The following is a 25,777-nucleotide window of genomic DNA, read 5'->3' on the forward strand; positions in this document are numbered from 1 at the left end:
AGACTGGAGTAATGATGCTGAATATTCAACTTTGATATCACAGGAATAAATTACATTTTAAAACATATTCAAATAGAAAACACATTCTAATAATAGTTTACAGTTTTTACTGTATTTTTGCTGAAATAAATATAGCCCTGGTAAGCATAAGAGACTTCTTTACCAACCACAAACTTTTGAACAGCAGTATATAGTAATTTAAATTATAAGTTTCACTAAATGCTATCAATTATAGAAATTAACAAAAGCACTGCAAATTCATAAATACGCCTTTTGTAGATTTATTTATCAAAGTAATTTTTATATTAATTGCAATCAGTGACCAAGTTTGTTTTCAACATTTATAGGAAAGAGAATTAAATGCAGTGAGCAATGCTGTCAGGTGAATTATAGCAACACAAGCACATACAATTTATGTACGAAAAGAATTGCGATAACTTTGTCATGGTCATCATAGACAGATAAATAAGAAGCATTACTAGTTTTGATTAACTTGGTGAAGCCAAATCAGTGGCCCACTCCGCGCTTGGCATGAGTCCAGATCAAATTACTGTGAGTTAGATGAATTATTTCACTTAACATAGTTGGGAAACATCACAGACTGCTCTCTACACCTACATGCTTTCAACCATCTGTTCTTTTGTTTACACCTCTTCATATCCATGGCAACAACATGGGGGCAGGTAGTTAGTCGGAAATATTTGTAAGTAACATAGCCCTCATAATATTAATGAGCATTTGTTTAAAGCAGTGTGCTTTGACACAGAAGGATATTCTGAGACAGAATCACTTTCATGAGAAAGCAGTCAGTCAGTCTAAACTATTTTACACACTTCATTTCTTTTTGCACTATGTTGCATCATACCTGTGTTAAAATCACTCTTGCATTAGTTATCATCATGTGTTTAACACTGATAGCGTCCTGTCTGTGCTATCATTACTCGTACAGACTGACAGTGGCGATTTTGCATACACAAACACTGTGACTTCGATGGTTACGTTACATTGGTGAAGTTTGACTACCCACACAAAATGTAATACACAATCATATGCGCTCGTACTCAAAACTAAATAGCTGCCTATCTGAAACAGAATCGGTAAGATAGAAACAGTCTTTGTTTACACTATAGTGTTCATATGAGTTATGTTTTTCATGGAGTGGGTGTTTTAGATTAAATGAAGCCTATTATCTGTCTGAAGTGTTGTGGTGTATGTATGTTTTGTGTGTGTGTGTGTTTCAGAAGTGTTGTTTCCTGGAGACTTTTTCTTCAATTAAAGGGAATATGAATAGATTGTTCTTATATTATCTTTCACAGTTTATAGGCATTGCTACTGATAATGAGGTTATGTATTAACATCTAAGGTGATGCATATATGCAAATTTAATATATTTCTGTCGCTCAGGCCCTTCAGGATTAGCAGGTGTAAATTACAGTACATAAAGGTGACAAGGAAATATATATATATATATATATATATATATATATATATATATATATATATATATACAATACTGGTCAAAAGTTTGGAATAATTATGATTTTTTTTATGTTTTTTTTTTTTTAAAGAAGTCTCTTTTGCTCACCAAGGCTGCATTTATTTGATCAAAAATAGAGTAAAAAAGGAAGTATTGTGAAAAATTATTAACATTTAAAATAATTGTTTTCTATTTAAATACATTTTAAAATGCACTCTAAAAAATGCTGAGTTAAAAACAACCCAAGTTGGGTTGAAAATAGACAAACGCAGCGATTGGGTTGTTTTCACCCAGCGGTTGGGTTAAATGTTTGCCCAACGTGCTGGGTAGTTTTATTTAACCCAACTATTGTTTAAAAATGACTATATGGCTGGTTTAAAATGAACACATAATTACTAGAGGCGACAATAATAATCAAAAGGTGAACATTTATCAACAAGTAATTTAATAAATGTGTATTTTTTTAATTATTATTTATTAAACTTATTAATAAATGTTAATTTCCAACACACTTTGGGTTCAATTTAAGTGAGCAATACAGTAATTTTTAACAATAGTTGGGTTAAATAAGCACGTTGGGCAAACATTAACCCAACCGCTGGGTCAAAACAACCCAATCACTGCGTTTGTCAATTTTCAACCCAACTTGGGTTGTTTTTAACCCAGTATTTATGAGTGTATTATTATTATTATCAATGTTAAAAACATATACTGCTTAATATGTTTGTGGAAACGGTGATACATTTTTTTCAGGATTATTTGATGAACAGAAGAACAGCATTTATTTGAAATAGATGTCACTTTTAATTAATGTAATGCATCCTTGCTAAATAAAAGTATTTCTTTCTTTTTTCAATCTAAAATTCAATCTTACTATTGAATTTTAGTGTCACGGTTTCCACACAAATATTAAGCAGCAAAAACATTGTTTTTTGAGGGCCAAATCAGCATTATTTATAGAAATGATTTTATTGAGCATGATAAGATGCACATACTTTAAGCAAATGATACAAAATTAAATCAAACAAACAACTCAGAGACCTTTTTATAAGTATTTTCACAGCCCAGTGACGATGATGACGTTTGATACTGTGATGTTTTGCACAGGTTTTGGCATGACAGTGTTTGCACATGTAAATCCAAAGGTGGAGATGTTTGTGTTTGCTTTCAAGCATTTATATGTTCAGTGAGCATGTAAGTACACTATTATTGAAAGGATTTATGTCTAATAATACCTGTCTGTGTTACTGAACCAATTAAGCTGGGGTTCGTCAGGAATGCAAAAGTATTGTCTATTGAAAATATAAATCACTTTAGCAGTTCTCAAGATAGTTCTGTAGAACATAATATGAATAATTTCCAAACAATCTTTAAGTTAAAGTTTTATTATCTAACAGTCTGGTGAAAAAAAAGTAAAACAAACACATACCAAAAGATTCCTGAACAATGAAGACAAACAGATGGGATTACAGTGCTTATCACCTTAAAGAAAACCCAAAAAAAGAAACAATCTGCTATGAAGTGCTACAAACCATTCTGGGTCTTAGAGGTTAGACTGCATTTTTTTTTTTTCTTTTTTTTTTCTCGTATTTAATTGAGTAAAGAGAAATTCAAACATTTCCTAAGCTTCTAGTTCACTGATATTTGAACTCAGTTCAAGAGCCATTGTGGTAACAAACATGAAAGAAAAATAATTCTCACACAACACGTGTAAAATCTTCAGTAAGCTTTAACCCAGATGTAAAACACAAAATTAAATTTTGGGTTCGGAGCTCAAATGCATAGAAAAGTTCACTCATTCAGAATAAATAGAACCATTTCAAATGTATATCTGACTGTGAGGGGTATTTCACCACTTTAAATCTGACCAAAATCTGCCTGGTTTGTAAAAGTATGACTGACATTTTGTAAAATATGTATCACAACATTTTTCAGAAGTACATCTATGAGTGGTGCTTCATTCACACACTGGATCGACCTATTTTTGTTAGACTGTGGCCATTGAATGTCTAAATCAATTTAACACTACAAAACATTTATCAATCTATTCATTAAGGTGTTTATTATTACTTTTGTCATCCAGTATACTTCTTTTATGATGGAAATGTTCTGACTGATAACAAAGGAGCAAGAGAGAAGTGAAAACTTACAAAAAAAAAAAAAAATAAGCATACAAAAAAAGTCTTCATTGCTCTGAGATGGAACGTGATCCAATATGAAGAGGTCCATGTGTATTGCATACAGTCAAATCTTAATGAGCAGTTCAGCTGCTGACGTCCTTTGTTCTGTTGTGCCTGATCAGAAGTCAGTGGCAGCCGGCTGTGACTCAGTTCCTTAGTTTACACACCAAGTTCATTGTCAAATTCATGACACTGTCTGTCTGAAAAATATCTTTGTGGCAGGGCTCCATCAACATGACTGATGTTTATTGCCCGAGATAATGCAGCCGTACAATATCAGTCTTCTGAAATGACGTCAATGTCCTCAGGGCTGCCCTGCTGCGTGGCCACCCTCCAGCGGCTCACATGTTGACTACCCTTCCTCTTCTGCTGCGAGTCTGGTGACTCTTCCTCCAGCTTCTGTCTCTTGTGCTTGGTCCTTCTGTTCTGGAACCAGACTTTCACCTGAACAAGAACCAGAAAGAGAGCTTGTTTCAATATATCAGCCATATATTACTAATATATAATAATATTTAATATACAGTCAAACCAAAAATTATTCAGACATTTTTGATATGTTTTTACTAGTGGGTGCAGGACACTATAGTTCATTTATGTAAGTGAGGATAGCAAAATAAAGTAAACTGTGACATATTATACACATAAATTCTTCATACAGTGGACTACCAGTAAAATTGATAAACATTTGGGACCAAAAATTATTCAGACACTTTGACATGATCATGTTTTGCTTAAGTGTTATCTGACATAATTAAGATTAATTTTTTATGACACAGTTTAACTCTGAGATCTTGTCATATTTTATTACCATTTTTTTAAACTATAGTGAATAAACTGTATTAATGAATGAAATGTTCAAGGTGTCTGAATAAATTTTGGTTTGACTGTATGTATATATATATATATATATATATAATTTACTAAGCATATCTCCCCCATACTGTGTTTGCTATTAAAAATACTTTTCGCAGCACATTATTATAAAAACATGCTTATGCCTGTTGCTCATGTGAAATATGATTGTTGACGTAATCTCTCAATCTGGTGAGGAAATCATGTATCATGTTTGCACGATGTGTGGAAACATATTTTAACTGTGTAATTGCTACGAATAAAATGTAAAAAAAAACAAAAAAAAACAACATCTAAAATAAAAGTAACCGTAAAAACAAAATAACTAATTGCAAAGGTTTACAGAAGCTGTCCAAAAGTCTGAAACCACTAGTGAAAGTGCTTTGCATTTGCATGAAAATTTTAATGTACATTTTTAATTAAAAAAAATTTCTGGATAAAACTGTATGTTTAAAAAAACATCCAAAATAAAAGTCGCTGTAAAAACTGAATTACTAATTAAAAAGTTTTACAGCAAGTGTTCAAAAATAAGTCTGAAACCACAGGTGAAAATGCTTTGCATTTAAAAAAAAAAAAAAAATTAATAAAAATAATTACAAATTATTTTATCAGCATGAACATTTGAACAAAACTGTAATGAAAAAAATAAAATTTTTAGGTTAAAAAAACCTGTATATTTAAAACAAAAAAAAAAACATCCAAAATAAAAGTAACAAAATCACTCATTAAAAAAAGATTTGCAGCATGTGTCCAAAAGTCTAAAATAAGTTTCTTATTTTATGTCATAACATTTATGTATTTGTTTTTTTCATTACTATTCCATTTCTTAATCCCTGATTTTCAGCCATTTGAACCCCTCCGTATGTCACAACAGGTATTGCTCAAGCCTAACAATCCTACACGAGTACGCATGTAATGTTTGTGAAGCCGATTGTGAAAATAACCAATAAATGCATGTTGTATACATGCTTTGGAATTTATATGGCCTATCCCAAGGCAATGAATGATGAATTACTTCCGTCCTGTGAGAAAACTAGATGAGTAAATGTGTGTTCACATCCCGTGCCGTTAGCGAGCAGCGTGTGTGTGCGGTGGAATGCAGCCGTGTGCGGTGAAGGGATCGACCCTGACGCCTCTGCCTCCTCACCTGTGTCTCTGTCAGGCACAGCCCGTTGGCTAACTGCTTCCGCTCGGCTCCCACCACGTAATGGTTCTTCTCAAAGGCACGTTCCAGCCGTAGCAGCTGCGACGGGGAGAAGGCCGTGCGGATGCGCTTGGGCTTGCGAGAGAAAGGCCCGTGTAGCAGCAGGTTTTCCGGGCTACCGTCGTCACCTGGAGACAAGAAGCAGGGAAGTACATGTAAATTAGCCAGTGGATAATTTTACAATGGGATTTAAAATAAATAAATCACAATAACAAAAAAAAAATCTAACATTTTTTTATGCATTTTATGCATTATTGGACTGCTTCCTTTAAATTACATGTGTGTGTGATGTGCATTCATTAAAATTCTTTCAGAGCTTTTAAAATAATAATAACCATCTTATGGCAGCCATTGCATTGACATTTCTTCATTTAGCAGATGTATTATCCAAATGCTCCTCATGCTTTTATACAAAATAAGTGTTTTACATAGGCGCAGACATTAAGAGCAGGATTGCATGTCTTAATTGAGCCACATGAGTTGATTTGAATAATTCCAGGTCGGTTTCAGACACGGCTGATGTAAAGTGTGTTCGCACCGCATCATTCAGCTCTCTGTGCATTCAAAGACGAGTCTTTAACCTTCGGCCCTCATAATATATGGCATTACCCTAATTTTCATACAAATGCACGGCTGCTAAAAAATAAATAGTCATCCATGGTTGAAAAGATGCAAAAACATTTGTGATGAATATGTTAATTGTCAGTTAAGCAAATCTAAATCCCTTACATTTGGTCTGATTATATTCAACATAAGGCAATAGTAAAATTTTGTCTCCATCAGCATCAGGGCAAACGTGATTTTCGCTCGACACCAGACGACATCTGGAGGGCAGAGTACGTGTGCCGTTTATTGCAAACACACACACAGAGAAAAACATTTTTCATAAACAAATGGATGTGTAATTTTCGTGACCACTTTAGTGTTTGGAGAGCTATGCTTGAAAGAGTCTTCAGAAAGATGACGACCGCAATCACGTATAAACAAAATATTCTCGCGGAGCGGTTACAGGGAGGACAGAAGCGACAGACCGTGATCTTTTGTCAATGAAAAAATAACCAAAATGTTTCAACGTTCACATCAGGTGTGCAACCGCAAATGTACATCGGTAACATGCAAACGTCTCAAATAGGTGTTTGCTTCAATAACGACTTTTTCCGAGCATGAAATTTGGCTGGGTTTATGAATACTCACAACACAGGCCGTAAAGATGTCAGTGCCAATTGCTAAAAGCAAATTACTACAATAAAGGGAAGTTATAAAATATATCCAGTCACCCAGAAATACTTTCACATTCCAAAGGCTGACTCTAACCACACATTTAGATCAACTAATTTAATCTAAACCCAACTTTTTAGCCATAAGAGTTCAGTTTACACAGAACCCATTCACATTTTTAACACCGATCATCAAAGAAAGCACAATGATGTACCAATTCTGAGCACAAAAGCTTACTAATGGCATCACCAGAAGATGAAAAGAGGATTAGCGAGAGGCTGTTCGGACTTTAAGTCTTTAAAAACTCCGAAACCAAGCCTTTATCTGCAGACAATAGCTTTGAACTGACTCCTTTCAGAGGAGCATTAAACCATCACAGAGAAGCAACTTCAGCTCTCAGCCTCAAACACTGCTTAACATACACACATTTCTAGGCATCCCACTGCGGGAAGGACTTACATTTTTGGCCAGTTGCAACATTCAGGGTGTTTGTTTCCATGCACAGAATGACTAGTTCGTAATGGTCGCTGTCGCAAGCCTTCATTAGCAGAGACTTCCCAAATAATGTTTGCACTTTACTTCTATTTTACTAAAAGGTGCATATTTTCTGTCACAGCACTGTCATTGACAACTGCCTTCAGCTGGTGTGCTGAAAACGCTTTGAACACCAGAGGCAAAAACAATGGAGACATCTCCGTGCAAAAATGAGGCAAGCTGGGTTAAAGAATGTAAATAATGCGTTCTGCGCGGTTTGAAGGTGTTGAAAAGCCCTCCTTAAACCTTCCTCAAGGTGCACTGAGCGCCAACCAACCAAATCCGACCTCAGTGTTATAGTGGCAACTTTTCGAAACTTTAAAATCAGAGTACAATCTTATTCGTGTACGCTCAGTGCTCTCGGCCTGGCATCATCAGCATGTGTGGCATCACCTCCGTGTCTCGCGAGAGAGGTGGTGGATCAGACGAGTAGCAGGCCAGAACACTGACAGAGACTCAAGCCTCGTGAAGAGCTGGGAGACCCTCCGGGGGTTTGGACTCAAACTGGCCTATCCACGGCAAGAAAGCCCCCAACATGAGGAAAAGGGAACCAGATGGCACCCAGATCAGCTTTACTACCATTCCCTTGGCACAAACAAGCTTGGTCTTGTCAGTGCGGTTCTCATTAGAGGCAGGGAGAAGGGTGGCCTATAGTGGGAAAGAAAGAGGCTGTACCCTTTGGTCTCTCTTACAGAATGAGAGTTCCCCATTACACTGCCTCCCTGAAATTTTGATTAAATATCTTCCAAGCAATTTTTTTTTGGGGGGGGGGATGCTATTATATATATGTTTGTGTTTGTGTGTGTGTGTGTGTGTGTGTGTGTGTGTGTATATATATCAAAAGTACAAAAAGACTTAACTGTTATTATCTGCTGTTATTGGTATTATATTAATACATTATTATTACATTGTTATGTCATTTTTATTACATTATGCTTTGGAATGAGGCCTCTAAAAATGACCGTTCAATCAATCAATAGTATTAAAAATCTGCTGATAACACTGTTAATTTATGTATACTAATATATATATATATATATATATATATATATATATATATATATATATAATATATATATATATATATTATATTATTACATTGTTATTACATTTATCTATCTCTATCTCTTTCTTATATATATATATATATATATATATAGTGTATTTATATTAATATATATATATATATATATATGAGAAAGAGATATAGATGAATGTAATAATGTAGTAACAATGTAATAATATAATAATGCAATATATATATATATATATATATATATATTAGTATACATATATTAACAGTGTGTGTATATATATATATATATATATATATATATTAATATTTTTTTTAGTTTTTACACACACTAAAAAATGCTGGGTTAAAAACAACCCAAGTTGGGTTGAAAATGGACAAACACAGCGATTAGGATGTTTGTCCAACCTGCTGGGTAGTTTTATTTAACTCAACTATTGTTTAAAAATTACTGTATTACTTGCTTAAATGTTAATTTCTGACATATTTTGGGTTCATTTTATTAATAGGTTTAATGAATAATAATTAAACAAAAAACATTTATTAAATTGCTTATTAATAAATGTTCACCTTTTGATTATTATTGTTGCCTCTAGTAATTATGTATCTGATTTTTAATTTCCAACCTCATTTTAAGCCAGCCATATAGTAATTTTTAAACAATAACTGGGTTAAATAAAACTGCCCAGAACGTTGGGCAAACATTTAACCCAACCGCTGGGTTAAAACAACCCAATTGCAACTTGGGTTGTTTTTAACCCAGCATTTTTTAGATATATAAACTTGACTTTTATTATTATTATATTATTACATTATGAATGAGCCCTTAAAGAATGACAATCAACAGCGTTGAGTCTGCTGACGACTGTGTTTACAGATTTTTATTGTAACCTGATAGCGCACAAATCTCAGAAAAAAATGCATCAGTGCCACGGTCACAGTCTGTGAAACGTACCCATAACACGAAACCCTGCTCATGTACAACAGCAGGCCGGTCTGGGATCCTGTTTACCTTGTCCCGCATGACGGATCCGAGGACATGGACACATCTCTTTTCCCATTCAGGAAGTGTTAGAGTTAAAACCCATGGACACATTAGCGCTGACACTCTCCTCGATAGGTGATCCTTTCCCACCCAATCCCCACGGCTGCATTTAGTCTTGTCTAAACAGTAGTTTTCTAGGTTATTGGACACCATCAGTGAGTGGATCGGCTCTGTGTGTAAACAAAGAGGCTCTATCTGAACCCCGGATCTGAGTAATAGTGACAACAACCTCTGACTTCCACCAATTACCTGAGCAATGCCCTCGAGGACTGAGGTGCAACTCAGGACCCTACAGCAAATGTGGCTGGGCTTCCCATCACAGCCTTGAAAGGAGGCGATAAGTTAGACCGGCCAGAGATACTGATAGCAGCTTTAACAAATTGCCTGGTAAATGTGACCTGCCAGTATCAATTACACTTTTTTAAAGGACTCTGCAAACAGGATTATGAATGATATTCTAGTTGGCTATTTGATTTTTAATGCTAATAGTAATAAATTTAAGAAGTTTGAAGAAACACAGAGATGGTGATTAAAAATTTAAATCAAGTCAAAATAAAGCTTTTAAAAGAACAAACATTTGTAGGCTGATTTTTTAAAATGACTACAGTTGCCTATCAAATCCACGAAGTGCTTATCCAAATATTTGTTTAAAAAGCTAAAGTATATGTAATTAGCAGTGTTATAAATGTTTGCATTTTATTAAGGTCATTTTAAGAGCTGTAAATATTAATGAGCCTTATAATAACAAATGTGTTTAGTCTGTGGAAGAATCACAAATATAAATAAAAGTAGTTGCACATCGACTACCTCATAAAAATATTCAACATATAAATGTAATTAATTTTGTCCACCCACAATAGTGTAATATAATTATTCAATTAGTTTATGTATATCGTTCATTTAAAAAAAAACTGGAAATGATGTAGAAATATGGTGCATTTTTAAGAAGATGCACACACAAATAATTCAAATAACAGTAAAATAATGTACTTTTTTTATATACGTGCTATTTTTATTTTAATAAAATGATCCTAAAAGGTTGAACTTAAGATGACAGTTTAATTTAAGTAAAAACCTAATTAACAGCCTACATTTATCTTATCAGTTTATACTTAATACTTCAAATTTATAGGTTTCTGAAAACTGATAATGCTTTAATAATTAATTATTTATTTTATAATACACAATGAGAGCTAAGCATGTTTCAAACAAACAGGAAAAAAGCTATTTGTATCGAACAACGTTCCCTTCTTTAATAACATAAGCTAAATATGTGATCAAAATAAATTAGTGGTCTATCTAATTATTTTGCAATTCGTGCAAAATGGACGCTTCATCTAATTTAAAGTCAAACCATTTTTAAATAAGCTAACACAACTCTTATTGCACGGCATCATTTTCTTATGATCTGGATTAGGCTACTTTTTTAAATCTATATTTTTTTATATATATAAAACATAATAATATTCAAATGAGAGGTATGCGCATCGCCATATAGTCTATAACAATTTTGAAATGATGTTCAAATAAAACATTGAAATCAAAATTGGCCCAAGAGCTGCTGAAAACCTACCTAAAATCTCTTAAGATTTTCTCAACTCAATAAATAGCCTATTTCAATTTCTCACTCCATCCTCAACATAACAGAACAGATTTTTACCTTGGAATCGATGTCCCAGATATCTGTTCCTCAACACCCACGGGTAGAAGTTCAAGGTTTCCCTCTGATGAGGACTGAAGAAGGGCTGTGTGGGGATCTGGAGGTGACGCAGAGACAGGCCGGAGTTGGTGGAATGTGTGGCCGGATCTGTGAACATCATCTCTGGGCTGCTGCTGTACAATGTCCTGCCTGAGTTCTGGAAGCAGCTCCCAAAGGGAGATGGATGGATGGATTCAGTAAACCTCAGAGCAGTGGGTCTGATGGGCTCATCCGCAGCGGCACTTGAGGAATTGGAGTCTTTACCCACAAGAGATTCAATAGTGAAGCACTTCTTATTGTGGTGGAACATTTTGATGATGGGTTATAAAAATACTCAGTCAATTAAATGGAAAAGAAAATCGAACAGGAAGTCACTCTGTAACCGATGATGGACGTTTAAAAAAAGTCAAAAAGACAATATTTATATAGTCCCTCTACAATCCATAACTTCATATGGTTCCTTTGGCTCCTTCAGTTTCGTGGGTTGCAATACACTTCCAATAGCTGCAAATAGACGTGTGAGTTTCTGTCACCAGTTGTGTTCAAAGTAATTCAGATCTCATCTCATTCATGTCCTTGTCTCTCGTGCACCGTCAGCTGTCTCACATGAAGCAGACATCAGCTCCTCCGATGCAGATCGCTGCGAGCTCTTATGATCGATGATCCGTCAGCTTGTGCGCCAGGGCTTGTCATGATGAGCCAACTTCAATACCTGCTCGCAGAGCTCCGACGGCGAGGTGTGGTGCGCATGCGCAGATCGATGAGCGTCGCACTCTTCAATTACAGCCATTTTGTGTTGTGTAAAGAAATTCTGTATTTGACCAGAAAGAGTTCAACAACATATGATTGAATGTGTCAAAACAGAATCTATGAAGGTTAAAAGCTAGCTAAATTTAAAATGAGACAGCTTAAAAACTGATAGGCTAACTTTCTGATGACTTAGCTCTACTAATTCTACTAATTTTATTACACTGTGATTGTTGTTTTTTAATCATTATTATTTTATTTTATTCAGCTGTCTCTATTTTTTGCGAAACAGGCTGAAGCAGGGTTTTATAGATTTTGTTTTGCTAGGCTAGTTTAAATTAACGGCGTCATAATTCGTCACGATATTCCTTTAGGCTATTATTAATTTCTTGTCTTCTTATAGCGTAGAAATATTTATTTCCGTTAATAATTTTTAACACACTGGGAAATGTTTTATTTTAAAAATCGTATCATAGCCTATTTAAACATATTCTGAAAGTGTTTATTTGATAATGTACTACATTTAATAATTAACAATTTTTCACACACTGAAATATTTTATTTGAATGATCTGTTATTCATCGTATGTATATAAATTAGCTATTAGCTACAATAGGCTAGCGCTAACATCGGTACGACCAGTAAGAATTAAAGCCTACAAATGTAAAAATTCGTTGTGGTAATAAATAAATAATACTAATAATAGGCTAATAATAATACAATATGCCAATAATAATAATAATAATAATAATAAATATCATTAAAATCACGCCACATTCATTCATGCCATTATTTGCTATTATCATTTGCAGCATTAGCCTACTACTTTTTTTAACCCTTGTTGTTGTTGTAGCTATCAAATAATTATTTTCTCTAGTAAGGAATATCTTTTAATGAGCTCTTCAATAAAGGATATTACCTTTATTGCCTAAAAGAGAGAAAAAGAGATTTTTATTTTATTGCCTATTATGTGAGCATATTCACTAGTGAAATCTTCAATATGGTTAACCCATCTAGCACTTATTTTTATTTTTTGGATAGAAATCATAATCATAGCAAGAGAACTCAGGAATCTGAACTCAGTTATGGAGTTTATGAAGGTGTCTTAATGAAGCAGACATAGATCAAGGGAACTGGGCATTGATCTCGCGGCTTGACATGTCTCGAGTGCCTCTCCTTGTCTCATTTGTCAGTTACAAACGCAATAAGTTGTTGAGAGAGGATGGAGGCTAATGGGGTGGATCAGAGTCTCGGAAACCCTGGACAGATGTCACCCTTTTGAGAAGGAACAATCGTGGCTCAGGAGCCACACAAAAGCCCCCCTGCTCAGGCCTTTCACAATCCACCCAGCGGAAACCCATGTGAACCACGCAGGGCACAGACCCCATTGAGCCCCAAAGCAGCCCGTCTCCAGCCCTCTTGTGCCTCCCTTCTCAGTCCCTCTGCATATAATTAATAGCTTTCTCTGGCCAATTTTGTCCCCTTTGCCTCAAATACAAATGGCCATTAACATCTATTAATTTTGCCTCTGGCAATTGATTGCAGAGTGTGCACAGCTGAAAGGCTATAACAGTTGGAGTTTTTGTAAGCACTCTGGGTGTGAAGGCGAGTTAAAATGTGATTATTGTTCCCCTGCCTGGAACTAACTGGTGTTAAACCCTCTTTGAACACGGAGAAGCCAAGATTGGTTGTTTTACTAGTCATTAGCTGACTCAGAGAAGCTAAATTAAACGGATGACCATCAATACCTATTGACTTGAGGAACATGATGAAAAAATAGTATGTTCATGAACGGCCCTATTCACAATACTAATAATAATAAAAAAAAATCAAAGATACATTACAAAAAAAAAGTTGAATTAAGCTATCTAATTGTAAAACTTCTCAGATCATGAATAGAAATAAAATCTATTGTTAACAGACAGCCACAGTAAAAACATTTCTTACTGCCAAATTCATTATTTGCAATCTTTTTATAATATGTTGCAATAATTCAGCTCTTGATTCTAGGGTTTGGATCTAAAAAAAAAAAAAAAAAAAAGTAATAAATGCTATAAAAACATATGATAATTTTTTATATATAAAAAAGACAGTCATCATCGTAAAACACCTGTAAATATAGGCTAATAAAAAAATACTATGACATTCAACAATATTTGCATGATGTGGAACTAAAAGAGGCCAGTTAAAGACAGTAGTTTAAGCACACAATCACTGTTTACTATTAATTAGTAGATTAATCGCTCAGGCAGTCTGTTTATCCACTAACAGACTATACAAATTAAATGTATTACATGTCATGAATGCTGGGGCAAATATTCAAGGATCTGATACAGGCTTTTTGTTAGTTACAGTTTAGAAACAAGTGCCTGAAATGACCATGAGCACACGCAGATGTGTGGTGAACCTCATTCTTTACAAACAACGCCCTCTAGTGTACCAATGTGTAAAAGACACAGAACACATCTATATACACACCACCAAATGCATTTAGACGTGCTTAAAATCGATACATTGAAAACATATATGGTCGGCACTTAAATATTCAAAAGAATTAAATAGTAAAACCAACATGACACGGTGTAAGTAGGCCTTCACATATATGACCTAACCATGGCAATTCTGACAATCACTAAGACCTTAAAATCAGTGTATTGCTTAATGGAAATTAGCTTACAGATCACAGAAATAGTTCTAGTCTATTCCGATCCAAATTAGTCAGAACAAATATGCTTAATATGCATGCAACATCATACCTGCTGGTGCTGGACACGTGAATCATCGTTGAAGCTCTCGGTTTCTGCTCGAAATGCGACATTATGCGTGTTATTCACTGAGAATGAATGATGTATTATTCTCTCTTTGATGTTCAGAGAGGTAATTGACCTTTTGCTTTAACCTATTTAATAATAAAAATTAGAATCTTTATTATTACTGATATTATTTCAGCATTTTAGAGTAAGAGTAAAGTCTTTAAAACTACACACACACACACACAAAAAGTAGTATGGAAAACTGATACTTTGACAATAAATGTTCAAAATCAAAACTACTATTTAAAGGGGACCTATTATGCAAAATTCGCTTTTACATGGTGTTTGAAAACAGATGTGTGTCGGCAGTGTGTGTACACAACCACCCTATAATGATAAAATCCACCCACTCCTTTTTTTTTTTTTTTTTTAAATCCCCATATCAGATGCAGCGGTTTCTATGCAATGTGACATTACATCGCTCAGGCCCCGCCCACGACTGCTGACGGACTCTGACCTATTAGCATAGACCCCGCCCTCAGTGAGCTGTACACAGTCCGCCATGTTTATCTCCTCACCAGAACATTTAACAGCAGCATTCAAGTAAGAAATGTGTTCTTATTAAAGCTACTGAAGTTATTAAATCAAGAGCAGTGAGTGATTTTCTGTTTTTCTTTTGTTTGATTCATATTAACAGCAGATTCAGCAGTAGGTACTGTATATTACGCTGCTGTCACTTTAATACACAGATCTAATATACACACAATTTCTTTCCCTGCTGTTGATGTCCACAGACATAACCAACCGTGTTTATGTGAATTTTGTGTGTGTTTTGACATAACCTTGACAGTTTAAAGGGTTAGTTCACCCAAAAATGAAAATTCTGCCATTTATTACTCACCCTCATGCCGTTCCACACCCGTAAGACCTTCGTTAATCTTCGGAACACAAATTAAGATATTTTTGTTGAAATCTGATGGCTCAGTGAGGCCTCCATAGCCAGCAATATATTTAAATCAGTTCATGTGAGTACAGTGGTTCAATATTAATATTATAAAGCAACAAGAATATTTTTGGTGCGCCAAAAAAAACAAAATAACGACTTATATAGTGATGGCCGATTTCAAAACACTGCTTCAGGAAGCTTCGGAGCATAATGAATCAGCGTGTCGAATCATGATTCGGATCGCGTGTCAAACCTCCAAACTGCTCCAAACCAAACTTTGGCGCTCCGAACCGCTGATTCGACACGCTGATTCATAACACTCCGAAGCTTCATGAAGCAGTGTTTTGAAATCGGCCATCACTATATAAGTCATTATTTTGTTTTTTTTGGTGCACCAAAAATATTCTCGTCACTTTATAATATTAATATTGAACCACTGTACTCACATGAACTGATTTAAATGTTTTTAGTACATTAATGGATCTTGAGAGGAAATATCATTGCTGGCTATGTAGGCCTCACTGAGCCATTGGATTTAATAAAAAATATCTTAATTTGTGTTCCGAAGATTAACGAAGGTCTTACGGGTGTAAAACGGAAAAGCGGGCTGGGGAGCAGCAGCTCATTTGCATTTAAAGATACATGCAGCATGTTTTTCCTTAAACTTAAAAATTAGCATTTACAACATGGTATAATAAATGATCTGTGGGGTATTTTGAGCTGAAATTTCACAGACACATTCTGGAGACACCAGAGACTTATATTACATCTTGTAAAAAGGGGGCATAATAAGTCCGCTTTAAACTTCATCAAAGTCACATCCCCTTGACTCCAGCTCTTCTCTGTACACATTTTTCTCTCTCTGGTCAAAAAGTATATTTAACTACCTCATTTATTTCAACAAGCATTTAGAAAGCTTGCAAGCTAACAAGAAACAAATTTCAGAAAGTGTGTCCAAACATTAAACCCTTAGTTTAGGTCAACAAAACCCAGCTTAATACCCCATTAAAATGACTATCAATAGCCATTAATTTGCTTAAGATAAAATTAAGCAGTTCATGAAAACTCCAGATAGAAAATAATATCCAAATAAATGGGGGCAGGCATAACATTCTTTTTCCACACACAAACTAATATTATTGCTCTGCTGGTGAATGTGAAGTAGTACCCTGTATTTTAAAAAGAGAAAGTAATTGTTGCACTGGCATAGTGTCATATTTTCTTTATTTTTTGGCAAACATGTTCTGTGCAGTTGTGTTGCAGTTTGTTGCCACAGGCACAATAACGCATCTTAGTTTGACAGTACTCATTCACAGTTTATGTTCAGGCATTGCCAATAAAAACAAGTATGTGGTGTCTGCATTTTATTAACCTTTGCACTGGAAGCCGTATTTTGGATATAGCTTCATGCCTCCAGTTTCTACATAATCCTGTGAGTGTAAGAGCATTCCATGCATTCTGAAACATGGGGGGGGAAAGTAAAAAGACTTGAAATTAGGAAACATTTGTTTTTATATAAATACTGAATAATGTGCAAATACAAAGTACCCTTAAAACCCACTTCATATATATATATAATATTATTGTCCTATTCAAGACATGATTCTGAATTCAAGCAAAAAGAAACAATTTTGTCAAGACAGAGCTGAGCAAATACTCACAATTGCACTAAGAGAAACAGGCCACTGCTACAACTAAAATATTATAAAACTCATTCAAAATCTGACATTTGGATGCTCTTATTGGCAAAGTTGATGATGCAAACTCAGTGCAGTACCTGACATTGGTCCATAGATCAATTCAAAAATGAGGCAGCGCTTCATCATGGATGAAGTCGACAACACTGTCCTATAAAAATAAAACCTCAGAGAAAGTTCCTTCCCCTCAGTCACATATTCAAGTCCTATTGGTTAGACGATCACGGTGTGACTGGCACTAAGTGTCTGTGAAAGCTTTCCTGCCACCACAGAAGGAGAATATGTATCGTTCTGGCGTTACAGGTCCTGCTCAAGCATGTTAGCTGGACTGGCACCATGGGGTCTGGCTGAGGTCACACTCGAGATAGGTGCTGATGACAGTACATGGAGCTCCACTGATGGTCACTTCCTTTCGGGATTCCACCTTGTAGCGGAGGTTAGTGAGGCCACCCTCGGGGTCCACCTTAAACTGCTCCTGCCGAAAGCAGACAGATATGAATCCAAACACTGGGACAGGGGTCTGCATAATGACAATGCGGTCACACTGCTCGAAACAAGAAATATCTGAGTTTGTTGTTTCATTTTAGAAAGAATGGAAGTGTATATGTTTGTAAATTTCAGTTAAGGTGCGACATACCTAGTCTTTATTATTTCCATCTTTCCACACCTTACAGTATAATTTTATTTAATGCCATGTCAGAATCTGAGGCTATTTTCATGGCAAAAACTCAATTGCAAAAATACAAAGATGACATAAATAAAATAAAAACCAAGCAAATAAACAAACATAGCACGTTTCCACACCTTACAATAAATAATAAACTACAAAATAACACAAATTGAACCATAGGATTTATGTAACTAAAAATTCTCAAAACAATATTATATTTGATCTAATATTTATTATTTATAAATATATTTAAATACAAATATATTTATTTAATTATATTTGTCTTCGATCTCGAGTTTATATTCCCAGTCAAGTGAGATGGATTATTGGTGGCTGTATTTTATGCTCATCCATATAAACAAAGTAATAATAATAATTTAGCTTGTAAAGAAAATCATATGCAACGACAATTTATATTTCTCTGCTAAATGCCTGAAAAAGATGAATTTACCTTTAGAACAAAACATTTAAGATCATTATAAACAAATTCAGCCAAATATGTCCAAATGTTTCAGATGGTAATGCTAAATATTTTATGAATACAGCTTATTACAAATTATTTAATCCACATCTTTATATCAATTTAAATATTATTAATATAAATTCAGAAAGTTTTTTTAATACTTTTATTTGGCAAGAAAGCAATATATTTATCAAAACTGACAGTAAAGACATTTATAATGTTACAAAAGATTTCTATTTCATATAAATGCTGTTCTTTTGAACTTTCTAATCATCAGAGAATCCTGAAAAAATGATCATGGTTTCCACAAAAAAAAAAAAAAAAAAAAAAAATATTAAGCAGCACAACTGTTTTCAACATTGATAAGAAGAAATGTTTCTTGAGCAGCAAATCAGAATGATTTCTGAAGGATTGAATTGTTATAATGTTTCACAATATTACTGTTTTAGCTGTATTTTTGATCAAATAAATACAGATTTGGTGAGATTAAGAGACTTCTTCTGAGCATTTTTTTAAAATAATTATTTCTACCTGCTTTTGTGCAGCGATCCGCTTCTGGTCTCTCTTCCTCCAGGCTGGATCATGGATGTGTCTAAATGTTTTAGTTCCTGTAGTAATACCAGTTGGCCTAAAAAGCTGCAGAGATTGAAATTGTTTATATAACTTAAAAATAAAAGGCCACCACAACTCCTTATAAATTCTATAAGCAGGTGCATTGAAATAAATAATAATGTAAAAGTGTTCAGTTCTCTTGTACCTCAAGTTTAGCCGTTTTTAGTCTTCTGAAAAACTCGTCATCTTCTCTTCCCCATCCCCAGAAGCGGTTTGACATCCCATTGCACTACAGGCAAAAATCACAAGGAACTTGCAATCAAATTCTGTAGATCTGGAATCAGTAATGATTTTTGTCCAAATGTATTCAGGTTTCTTACCATCTGATAATGTTTCTTGGTAAGCAGCAGGATCCCTCCCACATACGTCTTATAATGATATAAGGGATGGAGCTCTGGTGAGGCCACATGGAAGGGCCCTTCCTCTGGGAATCCATAGTCCAGATCCTCATTTTGGGGCAACAAGTCCACATCATGCATTGCAATGTAGTCCGTGTCATTACCACTTTCCATGTAGCCAACATTAATAAGAGAGGCACGATTGAACCTGACAAAAATGAGATTCAAAATCCAACTGTTTTACTCCATAACACTTGTGTAATGGATATTACCTTCAATAAAAAAAAAAATTCCTGCAATAATTAAAGTGCCCCTATTATGCTATTTAAAGGTTATTAATTTTGTCTCATACAATTGGCTTACATGCAAGGTCAAAAAAACACTTTAATTTTCTCACAATATATATTGCAGCATCACCTCTTTCCTCCCAGTGTCTGAAACGGTTCAATAAAGGATTCAGTCTCTCTAAACCCCTCCTTTCAGAGAGCTTACTATGCTCTGATTGGTCAGATGGCTCAATCTGTTGTGATTGGTTAGCTGCTTACAGCACGTGTCACAAACTAAACAGTCATTACCATATCTGAATTTCAGCTCTGGAGGCACCATAGTATTTTTAAAAATATCAATATTTCGATACGTATCAATACTGAAATGGTTCCAATACTCCTTTTCTGCAGTATCTATACACCTATACCAGCTGTGCATTCTCGCTCTCTCTTCTTTCAACGCAAACTGACATGCACACGCCGCCTCCAGTGCGTGTCCACTAGTGCGGGCAGAGCAAGCATTTTCAATTCATTCCTATGGAAGTTGAGCTTCCATACGGATGAACTAAAAATGCTCGCTCTGCACCAGTGGACATGCACTCGTCTCATTCATTCTAGTTGAATAGTGCTTGTATTGCACATAATTTTACTAATTCCCGCAGGTTTCGCGCTCACACCAAATGCGCGTGCGCCACTGATATATAAGTGGCGCTCTTATAAAGCCACTTCTCAAACAGCTCGCAAGTACCAAATTAACTTCTTTTTCATGGCTTATTGCGATTAAACGGTCAAATACATCCAAAATTATGTCAACATTCCAGTCTTGCCAAGTATTCAGGTAAATTAAGTCAGTTTTGGAACGTAAACAGTTGAGAGAAAACGCATGTTGTTTTGGCTCCGTGCATAAACTCTTAAAGTGACAGCAGCCTAATAAACCTGCTGCTGTCTGTCATGTTAATCAAAGAGCAAAAGACAAAGAGAAAATCACTCACTGCACTTGACTGAATAACTTTAATTGTAAGCATTAATCAGTATTTAATTTTTTACAATGAAACTATCCAGTGTTATTTTACATTTGATTACTTCATTTCTTACTGTTAGACACACCTGAAAAACTTAAAGCCATGTTTATTTTATTTGTCTCTTTATTCTACTGTATTTATTTGTGCTACCGTTTGCAATTTGTTTATTTGTTCTTATTTTATTACCGATTACTTGTCTTTTTTTGTAAATGTAGTTCAACGATTATCAACAACAAAAAAAAAATTAAATAATAAATTATCTGTATGACAGATATGGCAGTTTTCCCTGTGGTATCAAAAATGGTATTGAATATCGATATTTTTCAAGGTATCATATCTTCAGTACAGTGACAACACAAATACATAGTGATCGAGCCTGGGTCCTCATTCTTTAGAAGTGCATGCAATGTAAATTTGCTATCTCAGCTACAGCTACAGTGTTTGAGGGAGGGTCAAAGTAGATGTTGTTCACAGACAGCCAATGAAGACCATAGGATGGCATTATGCAAGTTTGTTACAAACCTGCAACGGTTTAAGAATGAAGTAAGACTGGAATTACTGATGACTCATTTCAGTCAGTTCAGAATCGGTTCTTTCTTTTGGGAGACAATAACTTCATTTGTTGTGCTCTTTGATCTTTGAAACTTTGCAAGCAGCTGTATTACACAATACATCAAAGATAATATCTGATAAAGCATAATAGGGACACTTTAAAGAATCACTAAAAGTCAAGACAAATAGTAAAATGACTCACCGAAAGCGATCCACTTGGTTTAGAATAAATATTTTATGTCGTATTTTCTTTTTGTTGAGGAAAGCGTGCATGTAAGGGACAAATACAAGCAGCTCTTCAAAGCGCTCTCTGAACGGCACGATGAGGGCCATTTTGTGAGGGCCCCAGGAGGGGTCATCAACAGAGGAGGACTGTCTCTCTATGGGACAGGGCTGATGAGGGAGGTGGTTGTATCCAACAGTCTGGTTCATGTCTCCTGAACAAGTCAGCTGCACCCAAAGAAGGGACCCAAAAACAAACACCATGCACAAGCCGAAGAGCTTCCAGACGGTGCATTTCCTCGACAGAAAACTGAAAGCATAAATGCATGTGTGAAAACTAAACATAACCTGATATATCACCTGTCTAATGCTGGGACAAATCAAAGCACAGGTTAGAATTCAGGTGAGTATTAGGCAGCATTAGTGGGAGGGACATTCTCATTCTTGAGAGCATTTGATTGGACAAAATGAATGAGCTCAAGATGAGTCATCAATACTTTTGGTTGGTATTTCCCAGAAAAGAAATACTGTCAATTTTAAATGTGTTTATCTACAAAAAGTGCAAAGCTAACAGACGTCGCCTAAAAGTCATACAACTCTAGTTTTAAGTACATATGTAAAAGATTGCAGAGCTTAAATCTGCATTATGTAGATTTTCGCCGCTAGAGGTCGCCTATTCAAAACAAAGGCGTAGCTTGATGACACCGAGTTTGAAAGTGGAATCATGGGAGATGTCATCTTCACCTCACAGCCGGTGGAAAAGAATCAGGACTCGGGCAGAAATCATGTTCATGGATGAGATTATTAACGTTACTGTAGTATGAAGCAGAGCAGGGCGAGTGATGTTGGAGCTGAACAAGGCCGCTGGAGCGAATGCTAATGAGAGACGAACGCAACACATGGCTAGACAGCAGCGGGGCTTTTATTATGCCACAGTCGCCGCTTCCGCTTCTTCCAGTCAAGTGTATGAGGTAACACAGCGCTGTTTATCATATTAGATACACTTGAGTGTTTTGAAAATGATGTTATAACATTACTCTGTGCGTTCAAATAAGACTTTAAAACCGGAAACTGAGGGTAACGCGGATATGACGCCATTGACTTGTGACTCCTGGACACGTCCCCTATCCTTGGTTAAAATCGCGATTTTCTCACGATTTACAAATAGTTGGAAACATTTGGGATATTGTAAGTACTCAACTGAACAAAATATATAACACTGGCCTAGTGGTTTTTGGATATTTTCTGCAAAAATCTTACATATTGTGCCTTTAAAGGGTTAGTTCACCCAAAAATGAAAATACTGTCATTAATTACTCACCCTCATGTCGTTCCACACCCGTAAGACCTTCGTTCATCTTCAGAACACAAATGAAGATATTTTTGATAAAATCAAGATCACCAGCAAGATAATTTCCTTTTTCAATGCAAAGAAAGCTACTAAAGACAGTTCATGTGACTACAGTGCTTCAACCTTAATATTATAAAGCGATGAGAATACTTTTTGTGCGCCATAAAAAACAAAATAACGACTTTATTCAACAATATCTAGTGATGAGCGATTTCAAAACACTGCTTCATGAAGCTTTGCAGCTTTACGAATCTTTTGTTTCGAATCAGTGGTTCGGAGTGTGAATCAAACTGCCAAAGTCACTTTAACTATTGAAATTTCGAAACATTTATGACGTAACGAAGCCTCGTTTACTAAAATCACGTGATTTTGGCACTCCGAACCACTGATTCGAAACAAAAGATTCGTAAAGCTTCATGAAGCAGTGTTTTAAAATCGCCCATCACTACATATTGTTGAATAAAGTCACCATTTTGTTTTTGGCGCACAAAAAATATTCTCGTCGCTTTATAACATTTAGGTTGAACCACTGCAGTCACATGAACTGTTTTAAATATATTACAGGTGTGGAACAACATGAGAGTGAGTAATTAATGACTGAATTTTCATTTTTGGGTGAACTAACCTTTTAAGCTTTCAGTTAGCCAATCGATCAAAATTAATTAAACAGCAAGCATTAGATATACTGGTTGACAAACGTCAAAGAAGCCCATGCATTTGTAAACAACTGGTCTTGCTCAAACACACTTAACCCCATAAAGTCTACTGTATGTTTGATACATGAATTTTTAAGGCCTCTAAATTACCAACATGATAAAACCTTGTGCTGAAAAACCAATTGTACACAATCTACTACATTAACAAGTAAATGGCCTTTTAGTATAATCGTATAACCGTTCCCCTTCAGGTTGTGGTACACATGTCTTATTGCTGTGAAATTATTGATTTTCATGAAGTAAACATAAGAATAGCTTTTATATAGTTATTAATACTGCAAGATGAACACTTACTGAACTGAAGCAACTTCTGTTTACTTAATTATTGACATGATTTCTTCAGAAAAATGTGAGTATCAAATATGATCCATCAGGCTTTTGAGGAATGTTTATTTGTTCATCATTGTATTGAATTGCATTATATTTTTTGTGAATATCATCATCTAATATTACTAAGACATATTATTGGGAGATACAGAGTGACTATTGACATGTATATTAATTTTATGTGAGTAGTCTGTTATAAAGATCTCATTACAAGCTATCATATTTTCATCTTTCTTCTGGCCATATAAATATCAGCAACTTCTCCAATTTGTATATTTATGTTCAGTTTTGGCCTCTGAATAGAATTTGTGTTTTATTTTCCTCCTAGAGTGTGAGCTGAGGTCTATATAAAACATGCAAACTTTTTATTTTATTTTCTTATACATTTTCTCTAATTAGTAGTTTTTTATTATGATTTCAAATGCCAGGCTTTACAGGGTTAAAACTCTTCACACTGTGCCTCATACTCACTGAATCGCTCCATGATGCTGCACCCTTTGACTTTCACTTCTTGAAATTTTGAAAACACATAAAAATACTATACTATAGTAAATTGTAGTATACTGTATATATCATAATATTTACAACACTCTGTTAATGAATGCTACAGCATACTGTAGTATTAACTATAGTGAACTGATCAACTGTAATAAACACTGTAGTATACTTTAGTTTTTACTACAGTAAACAGTAGTGTATTCTACTGTACAGTTCTCTACAGTAGTGTTTTCATTGTAGCATAATATACCCTATAGTTGTAGAAAACTTAGTACAGTATTGGGTAAAGTAATTTGTTTATATTACTATAGTTGTTATATTACCACAACAAATTAATTCAAGTACTTTACTATAGCATGGTTCAAAAACACTATATAATATTGTGAGAGCAAACAAAGATTACAGTTTTTTCATACAAAGACCACCATCTCCAAATAATTACAGCAATTCAGCAAATCGAATAAGTTTATATATAGAGAGAGAGTGATCATATGTTGATATACATGTTATGATAAGGCTGAAGCGTTTACCTTCTATCATCTTTGAAATACAGCACAGGTTTTCTCCGTGAAGAGTACATCATCTTTGTGCTCTGAACTAGGCAAGCAGATCGTAATATCTTCACATATACTTCGTTGATACAGCCTTAGGCTTAAAACGACGACGTCTACATGTTAAAACCAAATTTCTCGTTTGCAATAGTGTCTTTTGTCGCTTTCCATCATAAATGCTCTGCAACTTTAAACCACATTCTTCTTAATTGTCTGCTTGAACGTATCTTGCATAGTAGGTGCGACGCTAATCACTCTTATCAACCCTAAAGCGCAATAATTAACCTATTTCATGCTTATGTCTGATTAGAAAATTTCGTGAGTTCAGTTACACGTTACTCATAACGGAACGCGCACGGCAGGAGCTCGCGGAATAATTTCACGGCGACAAGTCCGTTTGAATTACTTAAACGGGTGTTACAAACCGCAAACATACCAGTATAGTTTGCCTTTGTTTTATACGCCGCGCCATTACCGGTAAACGTTCAAAAACTTAACTGAGAACTGTGACAAAAGAAAAAATCACACGCTGGCTGGAATCGTCCGTCTTTTAAATATTCCTCTGGAAACAGTGTACGGAATAAAGTTCCTAGGATTTTCCGACCTGACAGGTACATTTAGTTTTAGAGACATAATTAGACATATATTGCGAATTTAATTAGTTATATGCACAAAGCGAAGGTAACCAATGGACAGTGGAAATCAGAGTGCGACGTGTCATGTGATAAATGTACAAATATGACTACACTAACGAGAAACTGTGAGGTGAAGTTCGATTCTTTTTCGCGAATCGGTTCTTTTGAA

At 35.0% G+C, this 25,777-nt stretch overlaps 2 protein-coding genes across 2 annotated transcripts; both read right to left on the bottom strand.

The window, feature by feature from the left end:
- Window positions 1-2,503: 2,503 nt before the first annotated feature.
- On the bottom strand, window positions 2,504-11,965 carry emx3 (empty spiracles homeobox 3). The gene is made up of 3 exons (XM_051860117.1): window positions 11,204-11,965; window positions 5,657-5,841; window positions 2,504-4,101 (listed from the first exon to the last, which is right to left on the bottom strand). The coding sequence occupies exons 1-3, from the start codon at window positions 11,550-11,552 to the stop codon at window positions 3,934-3,936; spliced, it is 702 nt and encodes a 233-aa protein (XP_051716077.1). The 5' UTR covers window positions 11,553-11,965; the 3' UTR covers window positions 2,504-3,933.
- A 4,930-nt stretch (window positions 11,966-16,895) lies between these two features.
- b4galt7 (xylosylprotein beta 1,4-galactosyltransferase, polypeptide 7 (galactosyltransferase I)) lies at window positions 16,896-25,720 on the bottom strand. The gene is made up of 6 exons (XM_051860112.1): window positions 24,953-25,720; window positions 21,511-21,840; window positions 19,451-19,676; window positions 19,276-19,359; window positions 19,050-19,154; window positions 16,896-17,860 (listed from the first exon to the last, which is right to left on the bottom strand). Exons 1-6 carry the CDS (start codon window positions 25,003-25,005, stop codon window positions 17,705-17,707), a joined length of 954 nt encoding a protein of 317 aa, XP_051716072.1. The 5' UTR covers window positions 25,006-25,720; the 3' UTR covers window positions 16,896-17,704.
- Between the last annotated feature and the right edge of the window lie 57 nt (window positions 25,721-25,777).

This window comes from Ctenopharyngodon idella, chromosome 14 (assembly GCF_019924925.1).
Source record: "Ctenopharyngodon idella isolate HZGC_01 chromosome 14, HZGC01, whole genome shotgun sequence".
In the NCBI taxonomy this organism is placed as follows: Eukaryota; Metazoa; Chordata; class Actinopteri; order Cypriniformes; family Xenocyprididae; genus Ctenopharyngodon; species Ctenopharyngodon idella.

Bases quoted from the DNA above. Each gene is read 5' to 3' on its own strand.
- emx3 (XM_051860117.1), bottom strand. From the start codon at position 11,552: ATGTTCCACCACAATAAGAAGTGCTTCACTATTGAATCTCTTGTGGGT. The intron at 5,842-11,203 runs GTAAAAATCTGT...TCTTGTCTCCAG, and splicing joins TCTGGGACATCGATTCCAAG to GTGACGACGGTAGCCCGGAA. The intron at 4,102-5,656 runs GTGAGGAGGCAG...GTTCTTGTTCAG, and splicing joins TGTGCCTGACAGAGACACAG to GTGAAAGTCTGGTTCCAGAA.
- b4galt7 (XM_051860112.1), bottom strand. From the start codon at position 25,005: ATGATGTACTCTTCACGGAGAAAACCTGTGCTGTATTTCAAAGATGAT. The intron at 21,841-24,952 runs GTAAACGCTTCA...TTATGCTTTCAG, and splicing joins TATTTCAAAGATGATAGAAG to TTTTCTGTCGAGGAAATGCA. The intron at 19,677-21,510 runs GTGAGTCATTTT...CATTTTTGTCAG, and splicing joins AACCAAGTGGATCGCTTTCG to GTTCAATCGTGCCTCTCTTA.